We start from the raw sequence: 20,000 nt of genomic DNA on the forward strand, positions 1-20,000 counted from the left end.
GCACGAGCTCAGGAACAGAGTCTAAGACTGTTACACCTAAGAAGGCTTCACATCACAGCAAAGGTCACTTACATAGATATAAGGACAAGGCATCTTCGTCTAAAACTGCTTCAAAAGAGAGGATTCCTCCTTGACCCCCTCAGAATCAGGAGAGCATATGGGCACGAAGACCTTAGTCATGAGTAAATCTTCTCAAGAGGAGCAGTAGGCACTCAAAGATATGAATCCAGTGATTCTGACGTCCTCTCTAATGGTGAAGGCTTGGGATAAACAGCTCCTGGTGTTCCCATCTTTCTAGTGCCAATGTGGTACTAGTAGCAACCCTGCCCTGGAGGGAGCCAACTGCCACAGTGACCAGGGAAGCTCCACATCTGACAGCTCCACCAATGGACTCTTCTCATACCTCAGGATGATCAGAGAGCTGCATCCCCCCCAGAAGACATCTTGGTCTTTTCTGTCTACATTCACCCCTCCTATTTAGACAGTCTTTATTCCAGGACATTAATACACCAAAAGAAAGGAATTTTCCAACGAGGCAGAGTCATTCTCCTATCCCAACTCCCCAGTCTTGAGGCGCAACCAACAGTACTATTGGTTCTGCCAGAGATAAGGGATCTGGCTTTCACTTCAGATGAGTCTGAGGCCCCTGCAGGAGTGTCTTCAGCATCGGGCAGAGGTGGTATGAGAAGATCAGGGTTCCAACCTCCAACCAAATACAGTTGGCCAAGAGAGAGGTGGGACCCTATGCCAAGGGGTCCATCTCCCCTAGCTAACCCATTCTAGTGACACTCAGGATTCATGCAGGAGTTCTGTTTGCCATCGGCTGGACATCCACAGCCAACCCCACTGGAATATTTGGAAGGGGAAGGTGAGTCAGGTCCAACAGTTCTGGGAGCAGTCTCCTCATCTTCACCAAATGAGGTGGTTACTCTGTCTTCTCCGCCCCGTACAGGTGACTTTAAACAGTATCAAGAGCTCCTGCCTAGGGTGGCTGCAGAACTACAGATTCAGCTTGAGGAAGTCCAGGAGCCTCACCACAGTTTTATACATTCTGCAGCCTTCCAGTCCCAGTTGAGTGGTCCTCCCCATCAGCAAGGCCATCATGGACCTGGTAAAGAGGGCTTGACGCACACCTGCTTCTTGTGCTCCCACTCCTAAGAGACTTGAGAAGTGCTACATTGTTCCATCTAGGGGGAGAGAGTTTTTGTTCTCACTCATTGCCTAATTCTTTGGTGTAAGCGGCTACAGAGTGGTCCATGCAACAGCACCCAAAGACTGCTCCTGCTGATAGGGAGAAAGGTCTTCTCTTACACCTCTCTCGAATTCAGGATCTCAAACTATTAGGCATTCTTGGCCAAATATGATTTTACTAATTATAATTTTTTGGAATTCAAGGACAAGCTCCATTAGGAGGATAGAGCGCTTCCAGGCCTTAGTGGATGAGGGAAGATCGGTAGCCAAAATTTCCCTCCAAGACGTGGTGGATGTGGCAGATACTGTATCTAGGGGGATTTCTACAGACATGCTTCTGAAGAGTGACCTGTGGTTACAATCCCCTAGTTTCCCAAGAGAAGTGCAGAGTACCATCCAAGATCTGCCCTTCTATACACCAACCTAATCCATGACAAAATGGATGACTCTATACACTCCCTCAAAGACTCGAGGGCAGCACTTCGTTCGTTGGGCATTTATACCCCTGCCACTAAGAAAAAACACCATAGATTGGGCATAGGCCAAGACCACCACCTCAGCCATTTTACCACCAGCATCCTCAGACCACTGTGCAAGAGACAAGTGTTTATCGACCCAGGAACCCAGCCTCTGCAACATCCACCGCCACATTATATGCTAAACCCTGAGCAAAGAGTTTCTTTCAGTGGAACTGTTGAGACCACATTCCTTTATGGATTCCGCTTCATTCCCCTCCTCTGATATTTGCAAGTTGTTTTACCCAATTTGCTGAAAACTGGAGGGCCCTAACTAAAGACAAATGGGTATTAGATTATTCATGGTAGGTATCTGTTCAGTTTCTGGTACCTCTTACCACAAACCCCCATTGTAGTTTCTTTTCAGGGATCACTCTCACAATGAGATTCTACAACAGCAGGTAAACTCCCTTCTCCTAAGAGGTGCCCTAGAGGTGCCACCTCAACATCAGAGGAAGGGATTCTGTTCCCATTACTTCATCCCTAATAAGAATGGGGGATGGAGGCCAGTTCTCGATATGAGACAGCTGAACAGGTTCATTCAGAAACTAAAATTCCACATATCTGTGGCATCAATAATTTCCTTGTTGGAGAGCACACTGTTGCTCTTGACATGAAAGATGCATATTTTCTCACAGACATCAAGCCAGCCCACTGGAGATTCCTCTTCGATCAAGAGCTTTACCAATTCAGAATCCTCTTTATTGGTCTAGCAAGGATCTTTACAACAGTTTTTTCAGTAGTGTCAGCTTTGATGAGAAGAGAGGGATTTATAGTCTTCCTTTACCTCAACAACTGGCTTCTGATGGGCAGTTCTTACAAGACAGTCCAGGGAGCAACCAGTGTTCTGCTCAGTCTTCTGCCTCCCTGGGGTATCTGTCAATCATGAAAAATCCATATTGACCACCAGGAGGTTCATACATTTTATAGGGTGAAGTTGAATTTGACTACAGAAAGAGCCCATCTACCTCTTGAGAGGTTTCATGCCATTAGAACTCTCATGCATCAGGTCATTGTCAGACCTAGGATGTCAATCAGAACTTGCCTTTCACTCCTTGGCCACTTGGCCTCATGCACACATGACGCCATTCGCCAGGCTTTATCTTAGCTGCCTACAAGCCTAGCTTCTCTCTGTGTACTCACCAGAGAAGTTCAAAATAAACAGCAAAGTGACCATTCTGCCCAAAGTTTTAGAGACTCATCCAGTGAACAAAACTGGAGAAGATTAGTCTGGAATTGGTGTATCAGCCATCACGTAACCCTGTCAGCAGCATATTTATCAGAGGTGCAAAACTCCTTAGCAGACTGCCAAAGCAGACATTTTTCTTTAAATCAGTAATGAGAGATACATAATTTGGTTCTCGATGATGCCTTCACTCAATGGGGTACACCAGCCTGGGACCTTTTTGCCTTGTGGGAGAACAGAAAACTTCCTTGGCATTGCTCCAGAGCTGCCCGGGCAAAGGCATAATGGGAGATGCCCTGCTGGTGTCATGGAACGGTTGCCCGGGGTATGCCTTCCCTCCCATCCCATTCATATCACAAGTTCTATGGAATATCCACTGAGGCTGAGCTTGAGTCATCCTGATTGTATCAACTGGCCAAGGCAGTTCTGGTTTACGGATCTGTTGAAGCTCTCAGTTCATGCTGCTGGACCATCTAACACAGCACAAGGGCAGGTTCAAGCACGTCAGTCCAGGACCACTACAACTCAAGGCCTGGTTTTTGGATGGGTATCAGAAATAGAGCACTCGTGTTCTAAAAGGGTGCAATACATCCTTAACCAAAGCAGAGAAGTCTGTACAAGGAGCTGTTACTCAGCAAAATGGAAATGTTTCTCCTCTTGGGCTCACCAATGCAGCTGTCTCCAGAATCCACCAGGTCCCTATCATCTTAAAGTATTTACTTACCCGTACATCTTTGGTTCGCACACTCAGTTCTCTGCGAATATATTTAGCAGAGATCAGCACTTTCCATCCTCCTGTGGATAATGGTACAATATTCACTCATGCTGTCACATTTAGATTTCTGATGTAGATTCTCAGATCCTTTACACCATTTGTGAAGTTCACATCTCAGTGGGACCTCAATTTATATTATCATTGCTCACTAAACTCCCCTTTGAGCCTCCAGCCATATGATCTATGGCCCATCTGTCCATGAAGGTGGCCTTTCTAATAGCCACAATGTCAGCCAGAGGAATCAGTGAGCTAGGCACGCTCATGGTGGTCCCACCATATACTACATTCTCTAAAGAAAAGGTGTCATTACAACTCTGCCCTAGATTCATTCCTAAAGTAGTTTCCAAGTTTCATATGAGTCAGTTAATTCACTTATAAGTATTTTTCCCAAACCACATGCATCAGATGAAGAGAAACGGACAGATTCTAGATGTGTGAAGGGCTTTTATCTGCAAAGAAAAAAGATGTTAGAAGACACCTTAAACCATTTGTTTCCATAGCAGAGTGATCAAGAGGTCGAGCTGTATTGGCACAGAGACTTTCAAAATGGATATGAGCTAGTTTGTTACCAACTAGCTCATATCTCCCCACACACACACCTGAGGGACTCATTCCATTAGAGGGCAAGCTACTTAGACTGCATAGCTGAGAGACTTACCTCTCCTAGAGATGTATAGGGCAGCTACTTGGAACTCTTTCCATACCTTCACAAGATATTACACTCTGGTCCAGTCATCAACTGTGTATATAGCTGTGGGGACAGCAGTGCTACAATCAGCTATCACTTCTGTGTCCTCTTACACACCCCCTGTTGACTGTTGCTTGTTGATCTCCCACATGTGGAATGCACATAGGGACCTTAACTCAAAGAAGAAATGGAGGTTATGTATCTGTAACAGTGGACATTCTTTGAGATATGTGGTCCGTATCTGTATTCCAGTACACACCCTCCATCTCCTCTGCTGCGGATTGTTTGAACAGTGGTACGTTTGGCAAACTGGAGAGGCATCAGCTCATGCCATCTTTTATGCCCTTGGTTCAGTGCATGAGGAGAGCTATGGTGCAGGTATGGGCCAATGGACACTATTTGCAAAATATTCTCAACTCAGGCTAATGGTGCACGTGAGTATCCCACCTGTGAAATACAGATAGGGCCCACACATCTCGAAGAACCTCCAGTTACAGGTAAGTACAGTAACTCCTCACTTAAAGTCATCCCAGTTAACGTTGTTTCATTGTTACGTTGCTGATCAATTAGGGAACATGGTTGTTTAAAGTTGCGCAGTGCTCCCTTGTAACGTTGTTTGGCAGCCACCTGCTTTGTCCACTGCTTGCAGAAAGAGCAGCCCATTGGAGCTAGCTGGTGGGGGCTTGGAACCAGGGTGGACCGCCAGCCCCCCTATCAGCTTCCCGCTCCCCTAAGTTCCCTGTGCAGCAGCAGCCCAGCAGGCTATCAGTTGCTGGCAATTCAGCTGTCCCTCCCCCCACTGCCCCGTGCTGCTCCTGCCCTCTGCCTTGGAGCTGCTCTCCAGAGCCTCCGGCTTGCTGGGTGGGCTAATGTCAGGGTGTCCCCTCCCCCCTACTCCTGCACCCCGCTTACCCCATCTCCATAGAGCAGGGGACACACACGACAGGGCTCAGGACGGAGGGACCTTCCTGGCAGCAGCTGCTTGCGGATTAACTTAACAAGGTGGTGCACTTAAGAGTGGTATCAGCATACTTAAAGGGGAAATGCGCATCTCTGTCTCTCTGACAGAGAGACACAGGGTGTGTCTCTCTGACAGAGAGACACAGGGTGTGTCTCTCTGACAGAGAGACACAGGGTGTGTCTCTCTGTCTGCCATCCTGTCTACCCTCCCTCCATTCGTGCTGCCTTGTAGAGTGTGAGGCTACATTAACAACAATGAGTTAACCCTTGAGGGCTCAGCCAATTGCTAGTTCATCATTTAGTAGTAAGACATTCCCTGGGAAATATCCCACCCTCTGACTTCACCACCTCAACCAAGCTTCACAATCATCATCGCTGTGTACAGTATTAAATTGTTTGTTTAAAACTTTACTGTATGTGTGTATGTATAGTCTTTTGTCTGGCAAAAAAAAAATTTCCCTGGAACCTAATCCTCCTCCCCCCGCCCTCCATTTACATTAATTCTTATGGGGAAATTGGATTCACTTAACATCATTTTGCTTAAAGATGCATTTTTCAGGAATATAACTACAACGTTAAGTGAGGAATTACTGTAACCTCAATTTTTGTGGTGCAACCTAAAGAATGTTCAGTACCTTATCTAACATTTGAGATATAATTACTCCTTTCTAAAGATTCAGTCTCTGTTTTATATTTGCAAGTGATTGGATATATTTCTTCTGTTTGTTATACTACTTTAGTCTGCTAAAGCCATTTCATTCTTCATTCATTCTAAAGGGATGTTCCAGCAGCTGAAATATATTGTGCAGAGTGTAACATTTAATCACCTTCATCAGTGGCTTCATTTTATTTTTATTTGGCACTTCAACGCTCAGCTGTCTACTAACTGTTTGAGTACCAAACCAGAAAGAGAAAACCAATTGACACCTCCAAGGCATTAAGCCAATAGTACTATCATTAGATGAAACACTTCCTACATATAATATAAGCGCAGCCCCAGTCAGCTCTTATTGTGTCTGCATCACAGGCAAAGTAATGCTGCAAAAATAGCCTATTCAAGCCCAAATTAATGGTGTTAAATTTGCAACACCATTTGCAAACTAAGGACACCATCAGAGGACACAACCACATCAACCATACCATCAGAGGCTCATTCACCTGCTCGTCTACCAATGTTATACACGCCATCATGTGCCAGCAATGCCCCTCTGCCATGTACATTGGCAAAACAGGACAGTCCCTACATAAAAGAATAGACACAAATCGGACATCAGGAATGGTAACATACAAAAGTCAGTAGGCGAACACTTCAGTCTTCCTGGACATTCTATAACAGATTTGAAAGTAGCTATAGTTGAACAAAAAAACCTTCAGAAACAGACTTCAAAGAGAAACAGCAGAACTAACATTCATTTGCAAATTTAACACCATTAATTTGGGCTTGAATAGGGACTGGGAGTGGCTGGCTCATTACAAAAGCAGCTTTGCCTCTCCTGGAATTGACACCTCCTCATCTATTGTTGGGAGTGGACTACATCCACCCTGATCGAATTGGCCCTGTCAACACTGGTTCTCCACTTGTGAGGTAACTCCCTTCTCTTCATGTGTCATTATGTAATGCCTGCATATGTGATTTTCACTCCATGCATCTGAAGAAGTGGTTTTTTAACCCACGAAAGCTTATGCCCAAATAAATCTGTTAGTCTTTAAGGTGCTACTGGACTCCTTGTTTTTGTGGATACAGACTAATACGGCTACCCCCTGATACTTGACCCTACGCTTTAGAGGAATGCAGGGGAATTGTGGACTGAGAATTAAAGACATTGGAGATGTCAGCCTTTCATCTATCTTCTTTTTGTTTTAAGTGCTTCATTTCAGTCAGCTTCTAAAGTTTCTGAAACTATTTGCCAAACCACCTCTTTTCAGGTCTCCTGCAAGCGCAGAATCTCTTAACGCAACTACCTCAGCAAAGCCAAGCCAACCTCCTGCAGTCTCAGCCAAGCATCACCCTCACCTCACAGGTCAGTTTTCCTCCTGCAGCTTTTCAGCAGTTCTTTGGGGCACTCAAACTAATGTGCAAGAGGGGCACATATATGTTTGTTGCAAGAATGGAAGTTGAGCTACTTAGTCGTCTCACTTTTCTAGATGGCTACAATACAACAGAAGTGCCAGCTCCAGTTATAGTTATCTGTATATTAAAGCTGCATAATAGTTTCCCTTCAAATTTTCCTGTTTTCATTCACTCATAATTTACCAAAACGTTTCCTCTTTGGACTGAAATTATCCATGCTTGGCCTTTTCCTGAAGGTGGAAGTTTTCAGTAGTTTGAACAAAAATGGTTTAGTCAATTTTGTGTACAAGTAGAGTGGTGGAACAATACCCTTTTTCCATTATATTAAACATTTTTGCAACCTTGTTTTTAATAGATTTAAAACCTAAAGGGCTATACGTTGATATTTGGCATGGAAATAGCCCTCATTGAGTAAAAGTGCCTTTAATTGTTCTAGTGAAAAATATTTTTGATTTGACAAAATTATAAGACTGAAGACTTCATGTTATATAGAGTAACTTTTTAATATACTTTACACAGCTAAAAGAGGCTATACTATTCAGGAGTGTGCAGTTAATTTAGCTGCTTAATTGGCAGATGTGTGGGGCTTAAGGCAACATGTCCATAGGAACATTTGCCTCAATTCCTCCATTTCTTTATAAAGTTCTCAGAGTTCCTAAAACTTACAGGAAAAGGGCTGAGGGCTTCCTAAAGTGTGCAGGAAAGGGTTTCCCTCCTGGAAGTTTTCCAAAGATCCTGGGGCAAAGTGGTCTATTTTCTAGCCAAAGATATTGTTGCCAGTCTTTTGCAAGTCAGCAGAAGAGTAAAACTAATTTTTAGCTGTTTTTCCATGATTTATATCTTTAAAAAAAAAAAAAGAAAGAAACCTTTAAAAACATTGTTTTAAGCTATTAAAGCTCTACGGTTAAGCTTTCGAAACCCTGGAAAAGTAATGTTAAAGTGCCTGCAGCTTTAACTCTGCTTGCTTGTGTTTGTGTGTTACTGTAGCCTCTGATTATATGATCACACATTATTTCTGAAAAACAGACTATCACATAATGTTTTTCTTTTAATGCAGGTAGCATTTTGTAGCACATACTATTGCGTCTGTTACAGTCTGTGAAAGTGCCATATATGAAAAGTACATAGTAGCCTGTACTTGTATTGCTTACTACATTTTCTATATGCAATGTAGAATAGTGGAAATTAGCTATTCTAGTTCACAGCTTGGGGAGCTTCACATGTCCCTAACAAAGATTTTCTCTAATGTGTAACATAGGGGGAAAAAAAGAACTTTAATAAAAATTTAAGTCAAATACGTTTCTGTAGTCCAGTATAGTTTAAGTAAGTTTAAAATATTGGGGATGGAAAAAGTGTGCGACATGTATCTACAGTTCTTGAAAATATTGTATATTATCTGAGCAATAATATGTGATCATGTAATTAAAGACAGTGGGCTAAATCCTGCCCCCCCGAACCACCTGCTCTGCATTGCAGAATATCACTAGCGCTAACCAAGTAGAAAGCCAACTTAGTGAGCCAGTTGGAGGTTTAGCTTTGTAGGCGATATGGCTGTCGCACTGAAGTGCTAGGGAACGGCCGTTTGGAGGCTATTACCAACCAGCGCAATTTAGAGCGGTCTTGAGGCTTCTCTCTGTTGCATTGGGGGCATAAACAGCGTCAGAATTGGGCCGAGGACATAGAAATGGCGCAAAACCATCTTTGCCCAAGCCCCTCAGCTGCAGTGAACAGAATTTGGCCAAAGGAGGATTCAGCTCTGCATTTTAACAATGCATACACCCAAGGAGGTGGAGTAAAGCACTCAAAGCTCAAGAAATTCCAACGTTCAGATTGTGTGCAAAACCTTAACTGTGAAACCCAGATGTTCTCTTAATATATTTTGATTGTGTGAAACCTAGCCTAACTGTGGTTTCCATAGCGCGCGCACACACACATCTCAGGCTCTTACTGAGGCCCTGTATTCCTACTTTTATATTGGGAAATGATCTTTGTAGGCTAATTGTCAGGAATAGCAAACTTTTCAGTAGTTTCCTAGGAAACTGTGTGGTTATGCTAGGAAAATCAGAGACCTAAAAGAAATTCCTTTTCTGTGAGTTTTTATTTTTTTAAGAGGAATTATTGCCATATAATGTCTCCATTATAAATACTCTTCTTGTTAGCAGTCTCAGCAGAGGTGCCAAAGAGAGCAAACTGCTCTCTCCCCGCCCCAGAAGTGGTGCCTCTGGGACAAGGCTGTGTCACATTCACAAGGGGAAATGTTAGGGATATATGTGCTGCTGCCTCTGCTAAGCTTGTTCTGAGGAAAAATAGAGGATTTGAGTCTGTAGAGCTGTCAACTTGATGCTGCACCCACAGTAAATTGAATTTTAAAATAATTAAAGGGGATGAATGCCAAACTCTCCAAAAGTATTGAAAAATATTAAGAGTAACGTTGAACTGTTCTTGGAGCAGGCAGAAGGCATTAGTAAACTGGTACAGTATATCTTTTGTTTTTCCTTGGCTGTTTTTGACAGAGTCCTTCTTGAAAGACTGTATACTAATACAGTACAGTGGATGGTGATGGCCTTTATTTGAGCAATGTTAATAAATTTGAGAGCACTTTGGGATTTATTAGAAATGGTAGATATATTAGTATCCAACCTGTCTCCTGTGGGAATCTGGACTCCTGAGTGAGATTTATTTCTACTATTTTGTGTTTTTTAAAAAAACTTTTTTTTTCTCTTCCTGTCTCCTACCCTCAACAGCCAGCAACCCCAACACGCACAATAGCAGCAACCCCCATTCAGCCACTTCCACAGAGCCAATCAACACCAAAGCGAATTGAGACTCCCAGCTTGGAGGAGCCCAGTGACCTTGAGGAGCTTGAGCAGTTTGCCAAGACTTTCAAACAAAGACGGATCAAACTTGGATTCACTCAGGTAAAATTGAGTAACCCTATACCTCCCAGTATAGGGTTAAATCAGTTTTCAGGTTTGGAGGTTGGGGACAATAGCACCCCTTCTTAGCAGTGCCTTCTTAAATAGAATTAAGCTCTCGTCTTTCCCTTCTGTATCAGAAAAGAACGGAAAAGGCCATACACATCTTACTCACTCCCTTGTTGGTTTTAAAAGGTAGCCATTTTCCCAGCAGGTGCATGAATTTACCAGCTCAGGCTGTCATTGAATGTGGTCTGTTCAGCCTAGAAGATTTAAAAAGAATAGGTCAAAACACTTCAAAAGCTGCTCTCGGAAATGCAACCTCTCAAGTCATATAGCACACTTAACCGTTCTAAGTATTTAAAGATGGTGTCAAAACTGTGATGAAGCTGCTTTATATGTTGAAGGGTTTTATCATTTGAACACATCTTCCTATTAAATATTAGTGATTCTGTATTTGAGGTTTAAGGCTTGCAAGGGTCCGCAGATAAGAACTCAAATGGCAGAGGAGAAATCTTAAAAAAATGATCCGGAAACAAGTTGTGAAAAGACAAGTTGAATAAGAAAATAGTAAACTTGAAGAAAGCGTATGAGGTTTGATCACCACTTTGGAATAGTGTCCACATTGAATACGCTGAAGACAAGCTTATCAATCTTTCTTTCTTTCACCAGGTTCATATGTAAATAATTGATGATAGGAAAGGAACTGTTTTAGAGTTAGAGCAAGGAAGTAGGTGCCTGGACTCCTGAGTTCTAAAAAACCCAAACAAAAAAAACAAAAACAAAACCCACTTTTGCCATTAAGTATTTAGCAATGTTTAAGTGAATATAGAGGAGCAACATTAAGGGAAAGCAACTCCCACCCTACAGGGCTCACCAGAGCAAAGGTTCACTAGTCTGCTTACCTAAAGCCTGATGGTGAAATCCGTTTAGGTGGGTGGAGTCAGAGCACAAGAACCCATCAGGATGAGGCTGAAGAAAGGAATTTTGAATACTGTATATTGAATATTGTTGGATGAAAGGTGCTATTAGTAGTGCAAAGTATGATTATATGTTCTGTCATCCTGTTGCTGAGTGAAGCTGTGCTTGGATCCAGGAGTTCCCTCTTGAAAAAAATCAAAATTAAGTGTTTTTTCCACCTTAAAAATTAAAATCCTCTGTCCCTATCAAGAAGTCTGGTAGCATGCTGTTAAACATTAGCATGTTTTGCTAGAAGGAGTGAACAAAAATCAGAAGTCTGAACTCAAAGCAGCCAATCCAATTTTTTGTGAATTCAGAATAAGTGAACGTGCTGTAGCTGAATGCATGTGTCCATGGTCAGATTTATTTTTCCGATAGCGTTCTAAATGCCTGAGAAATCAGGGTTCACAAGTTCCTGCCAGAATCTTAATTACCGCACAAGAACAGGTTGTTCTTAGTAAGATGAGTGTTTTGTTGGCACAAGCATGCTTCAGTCTCTCCGTCATGAGACTCAAATATTATGGTGATAAGCATGGTATAAGAACCTGTATTGAATAGAATAGTGTTGCTTAACTGAGGATTTCTAGTTTGTGCTCATCACAGTTGTGACAATTAGCCTGCTGTGTCATTGTGAAATGATTATGCAGCAGAAATCAGGATTTTTAAGTTAAGGGTTAACTCTCTTTACTGACGCTGTCCTGAATTTGTACCGTGGAGGAAAAAGCAGACACGATAACTCAAGGATTCTATTACCAGCCCTTGCTTTTGAGCTTAGTATCACAATCCCAGTATAATACAAAGGCAGCTTTTTGTATTAAATTTCCCTTTATTTAAAAAGAACAACCAAAAAACTGTTCTAAATGGCATAGTATTTACTTGATTGATCCATTCTTATTCTTTGAGTAAATATGTACATAATTTAGGCAGTTTTTAATAACTATTACCTAATTACATAATTGTGTAGTAATTAAGGATCTTATTACTAAGGTTTCCTATAGTCACATAATTAGATTGCATGCCAAAGGATAACAGAAAAATTCATTGCCAATGACGTAGGTTATTTTCAAATTCATCGGATTTACTTTTGTTCTTTTCAAATATAATTACAAGGGTCTAGTTTGCATTGTACACTAATTGCCTGTTACATTCCATTTTGGGGGTAATATAATAAGCTGGTTTTTACTTGCGATAGTTCTTTATCATTTTAAAGTAAGTGTCCAAAACAGATTAATTGGGGGTTTTATATAATTTTAATTTCTTTTAAAATAGCTGCATGTTTGACCCATTTAAATCCAAGCAAAGTATTCCGTCTGAGATAGCTGATAATCCTGGAAATACTGTACAGACATTACCTACATCCACACTGACTAGTTTGAGATGTGTTCCTACTATGGGAACTTGTGATTTGACATGTTACAATATCTTGTGATGTAATACAAACAAATGGGAATATTATCTCTTGTCACCTCTCTTCTGGCACGAATAACACTATTGTAATGAAGTATAACTGCTCATATTGTGCTCCATATTTGTTTTCATTGGTCTGTAATTGGATTGTTTTTCCATGAAGTGTATCGAACTTGTTTATTGCAAAGTGTCTTTATCCTCTACTTCAGTGGTGTGTGACTGACTCTTCGCTAATTCCCATACAGTCATGCCTTCACCTACCACTGAAATGATACCATCTTTGGGGGGGGAAATGTTCACAAAGAAATGAATAACTACTACTTCAAGGAGTATCTCTGTGGGTGCTCCACTTCAGGATGTATGTGCTTACACCGTGCACTCATGACTAGAGATTGTCTGTGCCTTAGATATCCCTCTGCTCCAGTGTGAGGATATTCGGGGGAGCAGAGTTGCTACCACTGCTGGTGCTTCTCAACTGCCTGCAGCTTGCGAGAGTGTTGTAGAGTCTGTTAGCTTGCCAAGCTGCTTGCTGTTTTTCTTGCTTATTTTTTCTTACTCTGTTAGTAATTTAATTTATTTTATTTTTCTGTTATTTAGCACAGATTGTATTTGGGGGGGAGTCAGCCTTCCATTCTCATTTGTTTTTCTCAGGCCTCAGTTCATGGTCTTGAGTAACAGGTTATGCCCACGATCCTGGGCTTCAAGCCCTGCCACACTGTTAATGTGGAGACCAAGCCAAAGACTCCCGAGATATTCTGGAAAGAGTTCAGATTAAAGAGTGAGAGACTTGGAAAGACTAAATCTTTTTTATCATCATCTGGATTAGCATGAACCTATTAGCACTGAGCAAATTTCTGTGTACCTGAAGCTTCACGTAGAAGTGGTGTCACCAAAAGGGCCCACTGATGTGTTTGTTTCAGTTAGTGCTTTGTGTCCTCTGTGTGATAGAAGAGACTTCTATAGCTAAGAGTCATATGTTAATGAATCTCTCTCTCTCTCTCTCTGTGCAGGGTGATGTTGGGCTCGCTATGGGCAAACTCTATGGAAATGACTTCAGCCAAACTACCATCTCTCGCTTTGAAGCCTTGAACCTCAGCTTTAAAAACATGTGCAAGTTAAAGCCACTTCTGGAAAAGTGGCTCAATGATGCAGGTGAATGAGTCTGTGAACTTCTTCACAATCCCACCACAAATCCAGTGGGATTCTGAAAAATTGCTTTACTCTTCTGTTTGGTTTGGGCCGTAAGTCACTTGTTACAAAATCCATCAAGCTTCCCTGTCTCTTCTTGGGACAGGTAATTCACGAGGATAAAAGTAATAATAGCATTGGTCCAAGGGTCGACAGGCCTTTGAAGCAATTCCCATGTAGCTTTTGGAGATGTGCTACAGAGTCAGTGGAATCATTGGCTGGCGTGAGGGGAAAGTGTACACCACACGCCGTGTGTGTGTGTGTGCATGCGCATGTAACTTCTAACTGCCCTCTAGACTCCTTTCCCAGTTGGGCAGTTACAAGAGGGCTTCACACTTCGTAGCTAGTGCAGGCCAAGCTCACTGCATACACCAGCAGCTCTCAAGATTCATCCAGTCCCTCCACAAGCTCCCTGTGTGCCACCCTCCTTTCCATGCCATGGACTCTGTGCCCCCTCCATTTCTCCCTCTCTCCATGGTAGGGGGTCTGTGTGCGCCCCCTCTTCCTCCCCTCCACACACCCCCCCCCAATAGGTTCCTATCCACAACATAACATTATTTATCCTTTTCTTTCTCTGTGGGAGATAAGTCATTCGGGATGTTGACGTTTTAAACTCAATGAACAGAGCTGAGATGGGGCCATTGTTATGCTTGAGGTTGTTAATGGCTGCCATCAACTAGTTCTTTAATCTGTAGACCATAACAGACCTGGTTGAAGCTGAGAGGTCTTCTAACCATTTGTCCCCCATTTCCTCCTAGTTTTCCAATTTTCACCAAAATCAATGGAGTTCTACTCCCTCATGCCTAGAACATTACTTGAAATTTTGGAATTGATTGAATGCAGTGTTCAAAATCTATTGCATTACAGACAAGCAAAAATGCCATCCAGTTTAATGTAGGGCCTCACTTCATTTGGCCAACAAAGAAATGTCAACAAAAAGTTTCTGGCTGGTTCTGTAGCATCCAACTCCAAGGTTTCTCAGAGGGTATTTCAAGCCCCTAGGACAGTGGTTCCCAAACGGTGGGTTGTGACCCCCAAATGGGGTCACACCATTAGCAGATGGGGTTGCAGCAATCCTGAGTGTGCAGATGATGCCATTTTGTTCCACAGAGCATGGCCTTGCACATACAGCGCATGCAAGGTCACGGTGCACAGAGGACACTATTTCGCTCTACAAAACAGCATCCTCTGTATAATGTGACCTCACGTGCACCATACATATAAGGTCACGCTGTGTGGAGGACGCCAATTTGCTCTACTAAATGGCGTCCTCCATGCAGCGTGACCTTGCACACACCAGAGGTGTGAGGTCACGCTGTGCAGAGGATGCCATTTTGTAGAGCAAAATGGTGTCCTCCATGTTGTCTGGGGTCCCAGCAGGAAATACTTCATTAAAATGGGGTCATGCCGGCAAAAAGTTTGGGAACCCCTGCATTAGAATTTTGTCCAGTTACAATTAGTCAGTTGAAAGACTCCCGTTGACTTCAGTAGTTTAATTGGAACCTAAGTAGAAGTACATAGAAGGGTGTAGCATCTCAGCCAGGGCCCTGTGTCTTCCATGATTGTGGAACTTGCTACAAAATTGTACTCCAGGATTTCAGCTTTCATTTTTAAAAAAAGTAAGTTTCTGGCCCTCCTGGTTGCAAAGATAATCTTGGAAACATGAGCTGAATGTAATTGATGCCCATCTGAGTCTGCAAGGAACCTAGAACAGTAGTTCTGAGTGGTGTGAACTGCCCTTTTAATCTCACTCAAGGCTTGTGGACTCCATGATTTTGCAGCTGAATTCGTTATTTATTATTCCAGCATTTTGCTTCCTATCTGACCTGACCTGCTTTTAGCTGTCTCTTGTCCTGCACCCTTTCCAAAAAGGGGAAATTAACTGGTTTACAGTGCATGCTTCCTTCACTGTTCTATAGAATCAGATGGAGGATAAGGAGGTCGGGGAGCCAGAGCTCAAGTCCAGCTTTCAGTGAGGGAAGGACAGAGCCAGAAGTGTGTGATGGCCATCTGGGCTGTTTAGAGCAGCGGTTCTCAACCAGGGGTCCTTGGCCCCCTGGGCGTCCATGAGCCCTTTCAGGAGGGCCACAGAAGCCTGTGGCTAAAACCCTCCAAGCCCCAGCACTTAACTTGAGCGGAGTTGGTTCGAGCCCTGCCAGCCGTTGCCCCCTTCCCAATAGAAGTAAAACTATACCTATGCCCAAGGGTCCCTCCCTTCGGCCTGGAGCCCCACGCTGTCCCCGCCCTCCAGGCTCTGGCATTTTTCATAGTATGTTGAGGGGAACCTCGGCAAGAAAAAGTTTTGAGAACCCCTGGTCTAGACAATATAGCATCAGACAACACCTTGTAGCTGAGATGAGCCACTGAAGCTGATTACTAGTTCCCTCCTTCCCAGGCACACTTGGAGAAGGGGAAGGAGATTCTGTGCTAGGCTGCTCAGACAACTGCTGAAGCTCATAGAGCTGGGCTGTCTGGGGAATAGTGAAAAAAATCCATAATTAACAAGGATTATTGCTGAAAATAATCATTGATGAATTGTATATCAATGAATATTTTAGCTGTGCCATAGTAACATGTTTGAAGCATGAGGGATGGGAATGAAGGGTATTTCATGGAGATGCAATGAATTAACATTGCTGTGGAATGTAGGGTTTTTCTTCAAGTAATGTACCTACAGGTGTTCCGCTCTAGGTACGATAGTACCCCCTGTGTTGTCAATCGGAGATTTTTCATAGCAATGTCTATTCGGCCCACGTGTGCATTAGTCTCGTGCCCCGTCCTGTTGTTATATAGCATTGCACAGGCAAACCACCCTCAGTTCCTTCTCAATCACCTTGGCCTGAGACTGACCTCTAGTATTTGTCCCTTCAGATCTCCTCAACCTTACTGTTAGTTAGTGGTTGTGTTAATATTAATGTTACTTCGTCAAAGTCAATAATTTCCTTTATTCTAGCTTCTTTCCTTTCTTAAAAAAAAAATCTCTTTTCTATACTCTATTTAGATAAGTTTTAGATGATTAGACATTTTCTGTCTGAAAGGCGATGCCTGGTTCTCCGGGCTTTAAATGCTGTTCATCATGCCAGGAGGCGATCCTAGTTAGCGTCAGACATTCATGATGTATCCGGTGCCTTGGTGAGTCGCACGTCTCTCAAAAGTGTAACTTTTGCCCGGCGTTGAAATCAAGAGCTAGGAAAAACAGAGAATTTAAGCTTCTCCTTCATATGCTGGAGAACTCTCTACGTCCAGCCTCTGATCTAGGTCAAGGAACCCCCACTGTACACCAGTCCCCAGGTAAGTCTGCTATCTTGGAGCACCACACTTCCAGGATGTCCAAGAGGAAGATACAGGACTTCTCTCACAAGCTCTCGAAGGAACGTGCCCCAGGTTCACCAGGTGGAGATTCTACCTCTAAAAAGCCAAGGTTGTTGTTACCTTGGCACCACCAGCTTTCCAGTTAGGTACTGACGAGGCTCCTGGTTCCACTGGTACCCAGAGCACAGCTAGCCAGCGTGGCAGCAGGGCTTCAGCTTCAGAAACACCCTCGGTACCAGCATCAGACAAAGGCAGAAAGAAGAGCTCTTCCTATGCTCCCTCAGTACTGAAGAAGCCCACGTGGTCTCCAACTGCACCTCCTTCAGAGTGCATGAAACACTTGGCACCATCAAAGTCTACAGCGCCGGCAACACTGCCAGCCACAACTACTGTACTACACTTGTCAGCCTTGGAATTGATGCCCCTCGCAGTACCTCAGGAGTTCCATGTTCCTTGGGACCTGCTTATATCGGAGACTGCTCAGGTCTGACGTGCTCTCGATATCGAGGACATCCAGATGACCTGAGGTGTTCCTGGTACCAATTATTTCACCTCAGATTTCTCTAGGTGCTCCATCATTCCTGAGTGAACCAGAGGAAAAGGCTTCTGTTGACGACCTCACCTTAGTATGACAGGTGTCGGTCCAGGGCTCTCTTCCTCACTCCTTCAGAGGTCCCTTTCCAGAGGCTTTGACTGAAGCTGCGACTGTCCACGGCCCATGATTACCACCAGTGCCTTACTGATACGAGCACCCTTGGGTGCCTCCACCAATGCGTTATGCTTCTCCTCCTTGGCCAATTTGGGACTTTGAGCTGTTTATAGTCAACAGTTCTCTAGGACATCCAGTATTACCCACCATGGGCAAGAACAGTTGGCATTACCTGCTCCCCCTAGAAGACCTGACCCTCAGGGGGAATCTTTTGAGGAGCAGGAGGCTAGAGCTGATGAAGAGGTTTCGCCTACAGGCAATATCTCTTGATCTGCGGATGAAGCAGTTATGTCTCCCCTCTCATTCCTGGTGGATGATTTTAAACACTTCCAGGATCTGATCAAGAGACTTGCAGACTCCTTAGATTCCACTCAGGGAGGTTATGGAGCCTCATCATAAGCTGCTCGATATCCTCCATTCACCATCAGTGGCCTGTATAGCATTAACTGTTAATGAGGCTTTTACATCCAGCAAAGGTTGTTTGGCACATACCAGTATAGTGTCCATTCCGCCTACATGTAAAAGAACAGACAAGAAATGTTATGTCCCAGCAAAGCGCTTGGAGTTTTCATTTTCCCACCCCTGACCTAACTCCCTGGTAGATGTGGTGAATGAAAGCTTTAGGCAGCACTACACTAAATCAACACCTCACAATAAAGACCGCAAGCATCGGGGCCTATTTGGGAGAAAGTCTTACTCCTCAGCCTCACTTCAATTCAGAATTGCCAATTTTGAGGCCTTAATGGCAAAATATAACCGTATCAACTACACCAAACTCATGACCTTTGTCGACCACCCATCTGCAAAACACAGGGAGCAGTTTCAAGCGATTATGGCGGAAGGCCAGCTATTGGCCAGAACAATGTTGCAAGCCTCCCTCGATGCTGCTGACACCACCGCTTGTTCGATGGCCAAAGCGTTGGTAATGAGAAGAGTCTCCTGGCTCCAGCTCTCTCATTTCCCTAAGGAGGTTCAGATCCCAGTCAAGGACCTTCATTTCAACGGTTCTAAATTGTTCGCAGATCGATGGATGAGTCTCTGCGAACATTGAAGGATTCCAGAGTGACTTTGCATTCTCTTGACTTTTACGCCCCTTCATATAAGACCAAACTCAGCAAGTCCCAGACATCCCAGAGATCCCCCCCACACACACCAAATTCTTCCTCCCTCAGAAGGCGTATGAACCACACCAAAGAAGGCAAAGGTTCCAGAGAAGGAAACTATCCGCTTCTCAGCCTTCTGCCTTGGACTCGTCCATCTCCAAGCAGCAATTTTGACATGTTGGTCAAGGCTCTAAATTACCATCCTCATCCTCCCCCATTGCAGCTGACCCCTCCCTTCGGTGACCTCCTTCACCACTTCATGCAGTCTTGAGAGTTGATCACTACGGACTGGTGGGTCTTGGAGATTTGTCTCCACAGATTACGCAATCCACTTCACTTCCACCGACTACCCCTTCTTCCCCCCATTCCTCATCCCTCTTCAGGGACCCTGCTCATGAGAGCATACTGTGCCAAGAAATAGGCACTCTCTTACGTTGGGGAGCTCTAGAACCAGTCCCCATGCAGCACAGATGTTTTGTTCAAGGTACTTCCTGGTACCAAAAACCTGGAGGCTGGAGACCCATCCTAGACCTGAGACTACTCCACACCTATGTAAAGGTGTAGAAATTCAAAATTGTGATGCCAAAGGTAGAGGATAGTTCCCTCACCAGAGGAAGGAGATTGATTTTCAGTCCTCGACACTCAAGATGCGTATTTCCATATCGCTATCCACCCATCTCACAAATGATTCCTCCATTTTATTGTTGGCCAGAATCACTTCCAATATTGAGTGCTCCCCTTAGGTCTGTCATCTGCCCCATGGTCTTTTCGAAGGTCATGTTGGTGGTAGCAGCCCAACTCCACAAGAAAGATATTTTACTATTCCCTTACCTGGATAATTGGTTACTAAAAGGCTGCTCCATGGAGATGACATCTTGGGTAACTTCCAAGGCCATACACCTCTTCCTCCAATTGGGTCTACAACTGAATATACATAAATCCACATTGACCCCAGTGCAGAGCCTAGAGTTCACAGGGTCACATCTCGATTCAGTGACAGCAAGAGCCTACCTTCCTCAG

General features: G+C 43.7%; 1 protein-coding gene across 2 annotated transcripts in view; it reads left to right on the top strand.

The window, feature by feature from the left end:
- The window catches only part of POU2F1 (POU class 2 homeobox 1), a 168,545-nt gene that overhangs the window by 135,856 nt on the left and 12,689 nt on the right, over window positions 1-20,000 (top strand). For both annotated transcript variants that reach the window (XM_077820285.1, XM_077820295.1), the window contains 3 exons: window positions 7,242-7,336; window positions 10,131-10,304; window positions 13,679-13,820. In XM_077820285.1, the coding sequence (XP_077676411.1) occupies window positions 7,242-7,336; window positions 10,131-10,304; window positions 13,679-13,820 (411 nt within the window). The remainder of the gene's footprint in view (window positions 1-7,241; window positions 7,337-10,130; window positions 10,305-13,678; window positions 13,821-20,000) is intronic.

Source organism: Eretmochelys imbricata, chromosome 1, assembly GCF_965152235.1.
Source record: "Eretmochelys imbricata isolate rEreImb1 chromosome 1, rEreImb1.hap1, whole genome shotgun sequence".
Classification (NCBI taxonomy): domain Eukaryota; kingdom Metazoa; phylum Chordata; order Testudines; family Cheloniidae; genus Eretmochelys; species Eretmochelys imbricata.